The sequence below is a fragment of the Myodes glareolus genome, chromosome 19 (assembly GCF_982192425.1).
Source record: "Myodes glareolus chromosome 19, mMyoGla1.1, whole genome shotgun sequence".
Taxonomy (NCBI): Eukaryota; Metazoa; Chordata; class Mammalia; order Rodentia; family Cricetidae; genus Myodes; species Myodes glareolus.
Window position 1 is genome coordinate 3,550,492 of NC_142044.1, and position 13,526 is coordinate 3,564,017.

At 45.3% G+C, this 13,526-nt stretch overlaps 1 protein-coding gene across 1 annotated transcript in view; it reads left to right on the forward strand.

The window, feature by feature from the left end:
* LOC125415229 (uncharacterized) overlaps nucleotides 1-9,529 on the forward strand; it is a 12,051-nt gene extending 2,522 nt beyond the window's left edge. Inside the window, exon 4 of the mRNA XM_087898816.1 lies at nucleotides 9,289-9,529. Within this exon, the coding sequence (XP_087754942.1) occupies nucleotide 9,289 (1 nt within the window). The 3' untranslated portion in view covers nucleotides 9,290-9,529. The remainder of the gene's footprint in view (nucleotides 1-9,288) is intronic.
* Nucleotides 9,530-13,526: the final 3,997 nt, after the last annotated feature.

Genomic DNA, 13,526 nt, shown 5'->3' on the forward strand with positions numbered 1-13,526 from the left:
CTCAAAATTTGACAGAAAGTACTAGGTTAAATCTTTTGTAAAATGGCAGTGGCTGTTAATGTCTGTAATACATGTCTATATGGAATATACACCTCAGGGGAAGTTAAGAGATTTCTCTGCATAGATGAAAGACTTGCTTTAGGAAGTAGCTAGTTTAGGCTTTTACTTTGTGCATAAACAAGGCTTCTTTGCTTGTTTTACTAAATCAGTAAGTGCTTTTAGGTTTTACAAATTCAAACCAACATGTCTACTCAGTAAAGGCATAACAAGGCTGTTCAAGGGGGCAAGATTTGCCATGAACGGTCCTGGTGAAAGGTATTTTGAAAAGTAAGGAATAGCCGGTAGCAAAAGCAAGCAGAACCTATGGACTTGAACTCTGGGGAGCTCCTGGAGACTTTGACTAGCAGCCTGATATGTTCTCTTTTCTTCTCTACTCCAGTCTTCATCTGTTCGATTGTCTCTTCTGTGCCTTGATAGCCGCAGTAATAACATATCAGCAATAAAAACATTATCTGGGCTGAGGAATGAATGTGTGTGCACAGAGGTGTGTGTGTTCTTAGCATTGTTCCAGGCTGTGTTACTGTATTACATTTTGGGAACGGTGAGGTGGTAGATGTCTTCAGTGTTCAAAGACTAGTGAAAAACGAAGTGAAATGCTATTAAAAGCGGCAAGTCTAAAGCTCAGGGATTAGCATGTGTTAGCCCAACACTAACAAGATATACATGATAGTACTATTCATTTCTTCCTGCCCGGAAGACTCTAATGATCTCTCTGGAGTTATGTTACACAGCAGAGTGAGAAAGCCCAAGTAAATTCACATAAATCCATCGTTCCCAGTGGGAAAGGGGATCTTTTCAGTGGCACAACAGTTCCGGCAGGCTACACTCTCACCTCTGAATCCCTTCCATTGAACAAGGCATAGTGTGAAGGGCTTTGAAGTCAGAAGGGGCCAATCTCGCCTTGTCATCTTGAAGGACAATCTTTAGGTTACTAAGCTGGACACAATTCCCAGTCCCATCAGAGCAGTGATTGAGAGTAACGAGTGGGCTACAAACAGAGGTGTATGTTCTCGTTGTCCAGACCCAGCAAGGAGAGGAAAAGCGAGACATGTTGCTCACTGAAGTTGCCTCTCCTGTTGCCACAGTTGGGTCCCCGTCTAGGCTCTTGAAGCTAGGTGTGGCCCACTGACGAACTGCTCACTAGTGGGGTACAAGGTGAAGCCCCTCTGCTTGTGGACCTGGACCATAAATCTTTCCTACCAGGATTATGGTTGGATCCCAAATCTGCCAACCAAATAGCAGACCAAGGCATCTGAGGATGGCTGGTTCATCCTGTATTTTAGTTCAGTTGCTGGAGTTTTGCTCACCATACCTGAAGCCCTGGGTTGGATTCCCAGTGCCACACAGCAGTGGTTGTGGTGACACATTCGTGCGCGTCACTCAGGAAGTGGAGAAAAGAGGATTGTAGCGGGACTGTCAGCTCTGCAATAAAGACATGGAGATTTATTATTGTGAAAGCTTGTCCGATAGATTTGTTTCTAACTAGCTCTTATAACGTAAACTAAGTCATATCTTAATCTACATTCTTCTCATGGCTTGGTTACCGTTACTCTGTACTACCCATCCTGCTTCCTCTGGGCCTCCTGCTGTCTTAGCGGGACTCCTTCCCAGTATCCTCTGTGTTCGGGAATCCTGCTTTGCTAGTAGTGGCTGTAAGCTTTTTATTAAAGTATTCAAAGTGACACATCTTCACTATGTACAAAAAGATTATTACACAACAGAGGATCAAAAATCCAAGGTCACCTCCAGCTAGATCAGATTCTATATTAAAAAAAGAGAGAGGGAGAGAAAATGGGAAATAGTAAAAGAGGAAAAGAAATAATGAAATTCCTGGACATGGCGGTGCACGCCTTTTATCCCAGGACTCAGGAGACAAGCAGGTAGTTCTCTGTGAGTTTGAGGCCAGCTTGGTCTACATATTGAGTTCTAGGTCAATCAGAAGGACTACATAATGAGATGCTGTCTCAAAAAAGAGTGAGAAACTAATCTTATTTTGATAAGATCAGCTATCCATTGACTTCAGAATGACCTCAGAACAGGGCTATTTCCTCAATACACACTGTTTTCATGCTCACACTGCTGCACTCTGTTCTAATGCTCACACTTCACACTCTGTTCTAATGCTCACACTTCACACTCTGTTCTAATGCTCACACTTCACACTGTTCTAATGCCCACACTTCACACTGTTCTAACGCTCACACTTCACACTGTACTAATGCCTAGCACACTGTTCTAATGCTCACACTTCACACTCTGTTCCAATGCTCACACTTCACACTCTGTTCCAAAGCTCACACTTCACACTCTGTTCTAATGCTCACACTTCACACTCTGTTCTAATGCCCACACTTCACACTGTTCTAATGCTCACACTTCACACTGTACTAATGCCTACACTTATCACACTGTTCTAATGCTCACACTTCACACTGTTCTAATGTTCACACTTATCACACTGTACTAATGCCTACACTTATCACACTGTTCTAATGCTCACACTTCACACTGTTCTAATGCTCACACTTCACACTGTACTAATGCCTACACTTCACACTGTTCTAATGCTCACACTTCACACTGTACTAATGCCTACACTTATCACACTGTTCTAATGCTCACACTTCACACTGTTCTAATGCTCACACTTATCACACTGTACTAATGCCTACACTTATCACACTGTTCTAATGCTCACACTTCACACTGTTCTAATGCTCACACTTCACACTGTACTAATGCCTACACTTATCACACTGTTCTAATGCTCACACTTCACACTGTTCTAATGCTCACACTTCACACTGTACTAATGCCTACACTTATCACACTGTTCTAATGCTCACACTTCACACTGTTCTAATGCTCACACTTCACACTGTACTAATGCCTACACTTATCACACTGTTCTAATGCTCAAACTGCTTTCTTGCTTTGATTCTTATTTGATGCCATCTTTATTCTTTTGTCGGCTGCTTTGGTCTTGCTTTGCTGAATGTTTCATTCTGTACCTATTTTTTTTGTTTGTTTTTTGTTTGTTGAGACACGTTTTCTCTCTATAACAGCTCTGGCTATTCTGGGAAACTCACTTTCTAGACCAGGCTGCCCTCAAACTCACAGAGATCCGCCCACCTCTGCTTCCCAAGTGCTAGGAACAAAGGCCTGCACCACCATACCTGGTTCATTCTGTACCTAGTAATCCTGCTCTACATACCATTCATTCTGTTCGACATCCCAGGCTCCAGCCCTGTGATATTTGAAACTTTGGGTTAATATTGGGTTTTTGTGTACATTGAGTTTTAAAAGGCCAGAAAGATGGCTCGGTGAGTGAGAACACTTACTGTTTAGTGGACATGAGTGTCCAAGATTAAATCCCCTACCTCCATGTTAAGGCGAAAAGCCAAGAAAGCCAAATTGGCTCAACTCTAACTCTGCATTTTCATGAAGTACCCATTCAGTGTTGACTAGCTGGAAATTATGACAGTGGTTGGCAATTTTTAAGAAAAGCTTTTTAAAAGGTTCTGTTAGGGACTAGAGAGTAGACTCAGTTCATCAAGTACCACTGAGTTCAGGTCCCTTTCTCTGGGCCAGCACACTGGGGAGATTAAGACGAGAGCATCCCTGGAGTTTTCTGGCCATCCAGGTTCAGTAAGAGACCCTGCTCAAATCATAAGGCAGAATTGAGTTGCTTAGCACCTCTGGAATCTTGCTTCCCTGTGCCGCTAATTTAATTTGCGTTGCTCTCAGCTTTGGTTAGTTTCTCTTTGCAGTGGTTAGGTGGTTAATGCAGACAGACCTGCTTGGAGTGCCAAGGATGAGTAAAGGAGTGTTTACTGTGGTCGAATCACCTGTCAGTCTCTCTCCCCTCCCAGACTCAGGGAATACTGAAGAAGAGGGTTTGGAAAGGCTGTGCATGCTGGTGAACCATGGGGAGAGCTGTGGAATGCTGCCTTCTGGACAGACAGGCTGTCGAATACATCAAAGTTCTCAGCAGCTGTGGTCACTGCACATGACTCATGAAAGATCAAGCCAGTCAAAAATTCCAGCGTGGCTGATGAAGGGGCTCCTAAGACCTCACCTTAGTAGAGGAGGTATTGGGAGTGGATGGCTGCTTAGAGGGGAAGCGGTGGTCTTCTTCGAGGATATGGCCATTGATAGGCTGTTCGTGTCCTAGCATGTGGCCTTAATTAGACTCAGGAGGTTATTAATAATGTGATAGCCTAAATTATGTTTTGTTATAATTACTGTGCTTAAGAGATTTGTAAAACAAAAATTCCTCTAACCTGTAAGCCCCAACTGCCAGGACAGATAAAGTCTTGGAGAGGTGGGAGCTCATGGAAGACAACTTGCATTTCTGTGAACAAGGTTGGTTGCCCCAAGGCACAGGATGTACCTGATCACAAGTAGGCGGGAGGAGTGTAGGCAGGAAGTACATCAAGGTGTGTGATTACCCCCACTGGACAAAGGCAGCGAGTGCACAGCCTTGGACGCTTTGCCTTTAAGAGCGCCGACTAGGATAATTCGAAGCCATTCTCTGGGAGTCCCGGGCATGGACCTGGCCAGTGTCCGTCATCCTGGCCAGTATTTAATAAAGCCTGCTCAGAAATTGTGGTGGTGATCTTATTCTCCCGTGGTGGGAGTAACAGTAACAAAAACAGGAGCATGTGAAGTTGGGTTAAGAAGTGGGGAGGCACTAGAGGGAATAAAACATGAAAACTTCAAAGAGTAAAATATTGCTAAAAAAGTTAGGCAGAGAGTGTCATGTGACAGACTTCTCCTATGGAGATGCAACACACACATGCTCACCCAAGATAGAGAGCCCATGACAGACCTAAGTACGAACACCACCAAAATCCAAGTTGGTTATCAACGAGTCTTGGTTTGGGTTTGTTATTGTTTCAGGGTTTCTCTGTGTAACAGTTCTGACTGTCCTGGAAATCATTTTGTAGACCAGGCTGGCCTCGAACTCAGACCTGTCTCTGCCTCCCAGTGCTGGGATGAAAGGCATGAGCCACCGCTAACCGGCTTGAATCAAAGAGCAAAAGAAAGGATTCAAAGATGGCTGTATCTCCCAAGTCCACCCCAGCGTGGGGTCTGGAGAACCCTGGGCAGCTTGAGCAGGGTCCTGCCCAGGTAACTGAGTTGACCTAAGCCTCTCCACAGCAGCGCCACTGGTTTCTGCCTCTTTCTGAACCACGTGGCTGCTCTGTCTTCTCTGCAGCTTTACTGTTTACTCTTGGGGAGGGAGAGGCCTAGAAAATCTGGTCAGTTTCAGGGACTTCCTGGAGCAATTCTTAGTTCTTTACCTTCTGCCTGAAGGAGCTTCCCTGCCGGACTGAATTTCTTGCTCAAGCGGGAAGCTGCTGTATGACAGGGTCAGTCACCCAAGAAGATCATCATCATCATCATCATCATCATCATCATCATCATCATCATCATCATCGCCATCATCTATGCCCCAGCAATGCTTAAGCATGCATGGGCAACCGTTTATGGCGGTTCTCCAGTTCCTACCCCGTGTAGCCCTAGATGCTTGTGTTACTGTTACACCCAAGGTTCCAGTCTTCCAGTATGCTGTCTATCCAGCGTTTTTTTTGTTGTTGTTTTTTGTTTGTTTGTTTGTTTTGGCCTTCCTCTTCCCCTTATCTCGTGCACTCCTGCAAGCAATGCTATCTTCGGGTATCACAGCATGGCTGAAGTATCTCAGGCACCATTGCCAACAACTGAGGAAGATGCCCCTGTTGATATCTGGCTGTGGCACTTCTACCCATGCACACACGTCTGCTGCAACACGCGCGCACACACACGCATGCCCAGTGGATCTCTTCATTTTACAAAGCCGTGACAAAATGCCTGAAGGAAAGGAGGACTCATGATTCTGACTCATTTCCAAGGGTATATCAGTCCCCCCACAGTTGGCCCTGTTGCTGTGGGTCCGGCAGAGAAGGCCTGTTTACCACTCAGCTGGCAAATGAGGAGAAAACAGGTCAGAGTCACAATTTCTATTTAAGGGTGCTCTCCCTTCCTTTCACGGGGCTCCACCTCTCTGCAGGGTGAACTATTATCCATGTTCCATTAATTAATTAATTAATAAACATCCTTAACAGCCTAGGTTGGCCTTGAACTCCTTACTCTTCTACCTACAGGCATGGGACGCCATGCCTGTCATTTTCTCCTGTTCTTATGCAGTCACTGTTGATAATAGAGTGTCTCTTGCATTTTATTGAGAACACAGACACTAAAACTCCTCATCCCCCAAGGTGGGAACTGAACCCAGGACCTTGGCCTTGCTCGGCAAGTGGCCTGCTGTTGATCTAAATCCCTAGCCTCTACAGTTTGTTGTTAGCCCACAGTGGTTGATACATGCTCTTCCTTGGAGTCTTCAGACAGACAAGCCTTCCGTTCCTTGTACAATTACTGGTGACTGTTTACCCTGTTATGTGTCAGTGAGGGAAGTTCCTTCTAGAGGGTGACATTCCCTCTGCCTGTCTGAGTATCAGCTTAGAAATAGACACTACTACAGTTAGAGGAGGTGCTGAGCCAAGTTCCCTTTCTCGTCCTAGAATCCAGCAGTTGCTTCTGTTTGTCCACCCTGAGTGGCCTCCATTACAACACCTTCCCCTACTCCAATCATGGAACTTCCATTGCCAAGAATCAGAGGCTCTCTCTGGTTCTTTAGTCATTTCTGATAAACGGGCAAAGCATAACTTGGATGTTTTAGCTGCTTGGTCCACTCGACCCCATCTGCAGCTCTGTGTTCTGGGCTCGATTCATCACGGCTTAGAAACAGCTGTCTTTCAACCTTGGGTATTTCAGTGTGACTTTTCCTAGGATTTGTAAATGCTGATTCAGTAAATGGGTTGGAATTTAAACTCTCTCTCTCTCTCTCTGTCTCTCTCTCTCTCTGTCTCTCTCTCTCTGTCTCTCTCTCTCTGTCTCTCTCTTTCTCTCTCTCTCTGTGTGTGTGTGTGTGTGTGTGTGTGTGTGTGTGTGTGTATGTGTGGTTGCGCCCAGATCACGGGGTCCCCTCCAAAGCCAACACGGAGTCCGCACTCGTATGTAAAGCCAAAAGTCTTTATCCAGGCTTCAGCTTGGACTCCGTCTGTCCGACGCCGAGGTTCAGAGCAGAGAGTGCCCAGCCCGGATGGGGTAGGGTTTTTTCTTTTTTAAATCATAGTAGAGGTTGGGGTGAGGGGATTTCCAGGGTTCTGGACCCTGACTGACTGACATTTGTCTAGTGTGTTTTGGCAAAAGGGGAATAGGTGAGTCCTAGACTCAGAGACATCTGGTGATCTTAACTCATCTAATGGTTGGACCGCCAGGTACTTCCCTTTAGATGCTGGCCCTTCCTGGGTGGTGTCAGCTTATGGCTTTTCCTGGAACCCTGTGCTACCTGTCACGGCAGCTGTATGGCCTGGGTCCCATGTGTGGATGTGTGGCCAGGTTGCCCTGGGCCCCACAGTGTGTGTGTGTGTGTGTGTGTGTGAGAGAGAGAGAGAGAGTATTTTGAGGCAAGGTTTCCAATAGTCATGATAGGAAACAACTTTAATCCCAGGTCTCCAAAGGCAGAGGCAGGCAGAGCTCTGTGGGTTCTAAGCCAGCTTGTTTTACATAGCAGGTTTGGGGCCAGCTGCAGCTACAGAGTGAGGACAGTAGGCAGACTTTGTCTAGTTCACACTCAGTGCTGTCCCTCCAGCCGCTCCCCAAATGGCCACACAGAGACTTAATATTAACTACAAATGCTCAGTCTATAACTTAAGTTCATTCTAATCTAGCTCACAACTTAACCTAACCTTTTCTATTAATCTGTGTGCTGCCCGAGGCTCGCTTACCTCATGCATGCACTTCCCATCCTGCCCGCTCTGCATCTCATGGTGCCTCCTGAGACTCCTCAGGCTCCCAGCATTCTCTCTGCCCCCCAAATCCTGCCTAGCCATTGACCAATCAGCTCTTTATTAACCAATTAGAGTAATACATGTTCATGTGTATAGAAGAATTTTTCCACAGCACAGGACACCCCCCATTAAGAAAAGAAAGGAAAGAAAGAAAGCATGAAAGAAAGAAGGAAAGAAGAAAGAATTGCTGTCTCATGTATCCCAGGGTGGCTGCAGAGTCACTATGTAGCATAGGATGACCCAGAACTCTGAATTCTCATGCTCCCATCTCTGTAATGGGATTACAATCATGGGCCACTGCCCTTGTTATTCTCAGCTGGGAATTGAACCTGTGACTTGTATATAATAGGCAAACACTCTCCTGCTAAGCTATATCCACAGCCTATAGGGTCAGGTTTTGCCTGTTCCCTTTAGGTCCAAAACTAAGGTATCATTTTGTAATATTCAGAGGTTTATCCAAATTCAGGCATCATTTCTATGGAGAGGTACTTATCCATGCAAAAATAGCAAGGAAAGAGAAAGAAAGGAAGGAAGGAAAGGGGGAGGAAAAGCAAGTGTTACCCTGACCGTTGAGTCCTTGAGGCAGGTAGAGGTAGGCAGGAGCCTCTGGTTTCAAAAGCACAGTTATTTAGAGTTCAGAAGTCATCAGTTCACCATTCAGAAGACAGTCCTAGAGAGGAAAGTCAGCAGACTGAGTTAGCCCGGAGTGCCCAAGAGTCAGTGAAGGGAATGTTTGGAACTCATTAAAGTTTAGATGTCTAAAGCATACATACATGCATACATATATACATGCACACACGCATGCATACACACATACACGCATACATCCATACCGGTATACATACACACATACATACATGCTTACACACATGCATACGTTCATACATGCATGCATGCATGCGTACATACATATGTGTATAGCAGAAGAAATACTGTTTTATTTCTGCACTTTCTAGCAAAATAGGCATCTGGGAAGGAACTGAGCATCAGTGACTTTCTGGCAGTTTTCCTGGAACCAGACAGGAAATTTTCCCAAGGCCTGAGAGCACACTCCATATTCCTTCCCTCGGTCCCCTCCAGAGTAGTTTCTCTCAGCATAAGGGTGTTTTGAGGAGGAGTTCCCATCCTTTCTCGGCCGTAAATCCTCAGAATTCCTGAACTATTTCAATATTTCAGCACCCACATAGGACATGTAAACAGAACCTGTTTTCCAGGATGCGAGATGGTTATTCTGGGCCCCTCAGATGCAGCTTTACCTTCTTGTGGTTCAGGTTCACAGAGTTCATGCCTTACTTATTTGCTGAACGTTGATTCCTTTCTTCCTTGTAATCAGACTAACACTGCTGGTCGGCTTCATCCTTGGACCGTCAAAAAGCCTGTAGGAAGGCAGCCATTGACAAGTGGCCAGAGGAAGACAAGACACAACAAGCCGTCCCACTACTGCGAAAAGAACAACAGCCTAAGCTCTTGACAAGAAGAGGTCACCTTTCTTTTGCGGCTGTCCCATCACAGCTGGCCTTCCACGTGCTTGAGACGTAAATAAAGAAAGGCAAGCAGCCTCTGTAGAGCCAAGAGTGCAGGGGCAGGGAGGGGTGGGGTAGGGGGGACACAGTAGGAAGGTCGAGCCTTACAAAGGAAGCACTCAGCTGCTGACAAAGAGGGCTTGATTATCTTATTAGAGCAAGTTGAGAGTCAGGATGGGCATAAAAGGTTGAGAAGAGAGAGAGGAACAAATCCATGGAAGCCCCAAAGCCTGTTGCAGAGACAGAGGTTTGCCTGAGACCCCGGCTGTCACTTCCTCTCGTTGTGTGTAGGCTCTGCTCAAAGGAAGTAACAGGACTTGGACCAGGGGGTTTTGGAATGTCAGAATAATTCCCAGTGCTGCCATGAATTACTGTGACTGTGTTTGAGATAAAGGATTCATTCTTTCATTTATTCTTGAATGTCTATTGAATAGTTGTTTATACGTGTCACACATCAGGTGCTGAGGTTGGAAGGAAGGAACACAGAGACACTGCTAGGTTGGGGATGAAGTTCAGGGCTGGAACACTTAGCCTAGAACGTGCAAGGCCCTGGGTTTGATCCCCAGCAGACTCCCCACCCAAACACATTTTCAAATAAACACAAAGTCATATTTTAGGAGGAAAATCAAATACAATAGCAAAGTCTTGGTAAGAGTTAGCCGAATGAAATAATAATGAATAAAGTAAGTGAATTAAAAAAGAAAAAAATAGCCTTTTGTCAATGACTAGTGCTATTATATATGATAATGACAAATAAATTTACACACTCCAAATACTTAAACCCAGAAGTGAGAAGCACTTTGTATTAAGAACATCTGTGAAACTGGACATGGTGGCTCATACTGGAATTTGAAGGAGGATAGCAAGTTCAATGGTCTGTCCTCTGCTACATGAGGAGTACGCAGCCAGGCTAGGCTAAAGGTCCTGCCTTAAAAACATTTTTTAAATACAATTTTTTATTATTATTACTATTTTGGAAAGGACCAGAGCCTGAATTTTGTCAGGCATGAAGTGAGATCAGAAGTTAAAAAAGAAATCAGAGCTGAATAATCCAATTGTGTGTGAATACTGAGGGTAAATCATCTTTTTTTTTTTTCTCCCAAGTATTTACCTGACTCAAGGGATAGACTGAGACAATAAATATAAGTAGCTATTAAAATTCAAATGTCATCTTTCAGGATATTTTTGAAAAATATCAGAGGAAGGATTGGCCATAAAAACAAAGCCTCCATTTGTTTTGTCTTTGGAGAAGGTCCCGCTGTGTGGCACAGGCTGAAAGACTGCCTGCCCTGGGCCTGGCAGCTGTCTTCCCAGCCCCTGCCTCCCAAGCACGAGAACGCTGGTAGTTTCAAAGCTAAAAGTTAATCTCACTGCACAGACATTTTTTAAAAGGCATATTTTCAAAACTGCAGATCAATAATAAGGTTTAAGTTCTTCATAAGGCGTTTTGCTTCATCTATTATGTCTTTGTCTTAATGATTCAGCACCTACCCCAGTTTCTCGCAAAAATATTTTATAATTACTGAATAAAAGTAAGTAAATGAGTATGGGATTTTTTTTTAAAAAGTCATATTTCTGGTTCACATTTATGAAGAAATAAAAATGTGGGACCAAGAACCAGATGCAAGCATGACCTGTGGATGAGTCGGCAAATTCTTCCTGGCTATCTCTTCCTTCCCTCTTGTGTTAATAGACCCTCTGATAGTCTCTGGACACTTGGCTCTCCAGAATAAAGACTGCATTTCTCAGCCTTGTGTTCCCTGCACCCTGTAAGGGATCACCAGAAATACCAGAGCACAGTCAGGGAGCCTCTGGGAAGTCGTCCTCAGCAGGACGGGTTGCACCGTGCCACCTTTTACCCCCCCTTCCCCCCTCCCCGCCAGCCAGAATGTGGACATAACACAGAGCCTGGTAGGCTACCCTAGCCCAGGTCAGTGTGTGAGGAAGTGGAGGTACATGGTAACAGAGCCAGGTTCTTCCAAACTCTCTCAACCAGAACTCATTGCTGCTCCAGAGCCGCTGGTTTCTGATTGTTGGACTGTCAATGAGTAGGCATTTATAAAATGGAGTCGCTGCTTTTCTTACTTGGGATTATTTCCCACCCTTCCTCCTGTGAGAGGGTTTCTGTATGTAACAGCCCTGACTGCCCAGGAATTTGCTTTATAGACCAGGCTAAACTGAACTCACAGAGATCCACCTGTCTCTGCCTCCTGAGTGCTGGCATTAAAGATAAACGCTAGTGTAGTAGGAGGCTGCTCGTTCGTTCTTAGCTGCTCAGACCTGAAATAATCACACAGAAACTATATTATTTGCAATACTGTTTGGCCAATAGCTCAAGCGTATTTCTGCTTACATTTTTTGTTTGTTTGTTTTGTTTGTTTTGCTTTTCAAGACAAGATTTCTCTGTAGCTTTGGAGCCTGTCCAGGAACTAGCTCTTGTGGACCAGGCTGGCCTCGAACTCACAGAGATCCACCTACCTCTGCCTCCTGAGTGTTGGGATTAAAGGCATGCGCCACCACCGCCTGGCTTTTTTCTACTATTTTTTTTTTGTCTGCTTACTCTATCTTAAATTAACCCATTTCTATATTTTATATTTTACCACGAAGCTCGTGGTTTACCAGCAAGGTTCTGGTGCATCTGTCCCGGGCAGTGGCTACATGGCATCTCTAAGCTCCACCTTCTTTCTCCCAGTATTCAGTTTAGTCCCCTTCCCCCACCTACCTCTATTCTGCCCTGCCAGGCCCAAGACAGCTTCTTCATTAACCAATGGCATTCACAGCATACAGAGGGGAATCCCACATCATGCTGCCACTGCCCAGCTTTCTCTACCTCCCTTCCTTTCTGTCTCCCTATCTTTGGTGGCTTTGTTTGTTTTTGCTTTCTTGAGACAGGATTTCACTGTATAGTGAACTAGCTTCAAGTCCACAATCCTCGTGTCTCTGCTCTCCAAATGTCAGAAACACAAGAGCACAGGTATGTGCTGACTTGCAGAGCTCCCATCTGACTTTCTTCACTTAGCATGCTGATGCAGAGGTCGCCGTCCACGGTACCCCCTTCAGCTGTCAGGCTTTTCCTTCTGGCTACACCCATCTCCCTCCTCCATCCTTTCTCAGCGACTCCTCCCAGACACTAGTCTGCTCCTCATTTCTAGTTTATTGTTTGAAGAATGGAATCCTTTGGGGGGCTGTTTCCTGTGCAGGTCTCTGGAGAGTCTACTTGTGTTGCTGCAGACACGGGTAGCTTGGATTCTGAACTGCAGCTCACGGCTTGGCTCTATCGCAGTTTACAGAACCGTTCACACTTTGAAGATCATGGCTTGTTTCCAGCTCAGGGTGGCTGCAAACAAGCTGCTGTGAATACCTGTGTGTTGTTTTCTCCGTGCGACTGTAGAACTGGTTTCTTTAAGATAAATTTCTGCTGGGATGTGAATGTAGACACGGGTGTTCTTCACAGGCTCATGTGTCCGCGTACTGTGTCCGTAGCTGGAGGTGCTCTTTTGGGAGGCTGTGAAGTCTCTGGCACTGGCCTCGTTAGCAGAAGTGGATTACCAGGAGTGGACCTTGACAGTGACATCCACTTCCAGTTCCTGCCCAAGCTCTGTTCCTAAACTATCTTCACGTGAGGGGCCGCTAAGGTGGGCTCTCACATAGTGCTGGATCGTGATGGACTGTTTCCCTAAAACCGTGAGCCACAGCAACTATGATGCCCAAGACTGAGATTGGTGGGTCCTGTGGTAAAAACACGCGGCGTGATTCTAACCAGCAATGTGCAGGATCCGGTTGGTGCTATCACTATTTTCCTTTAATTTTAGCCAACCGATAGGCAGCCATAGCTTCCTGTGGTTTTAATTGGCGTTTTCTGTTAGTTCGTGACGCTAACCGTCTTTCCATGTGTATTGGTCCTCTTCTCCTGTGTCTGGAGAGATGTCTGCTTTTAAATGAATTCTTTTAAACTGTTGCCATGTGAGAATTCTTTGCATATTCTTGTTTGGTGTGAATAGAAAATGTCCCTAAAGGCTCCTGTGTTGAAGATTTGGTCCCCAGATGG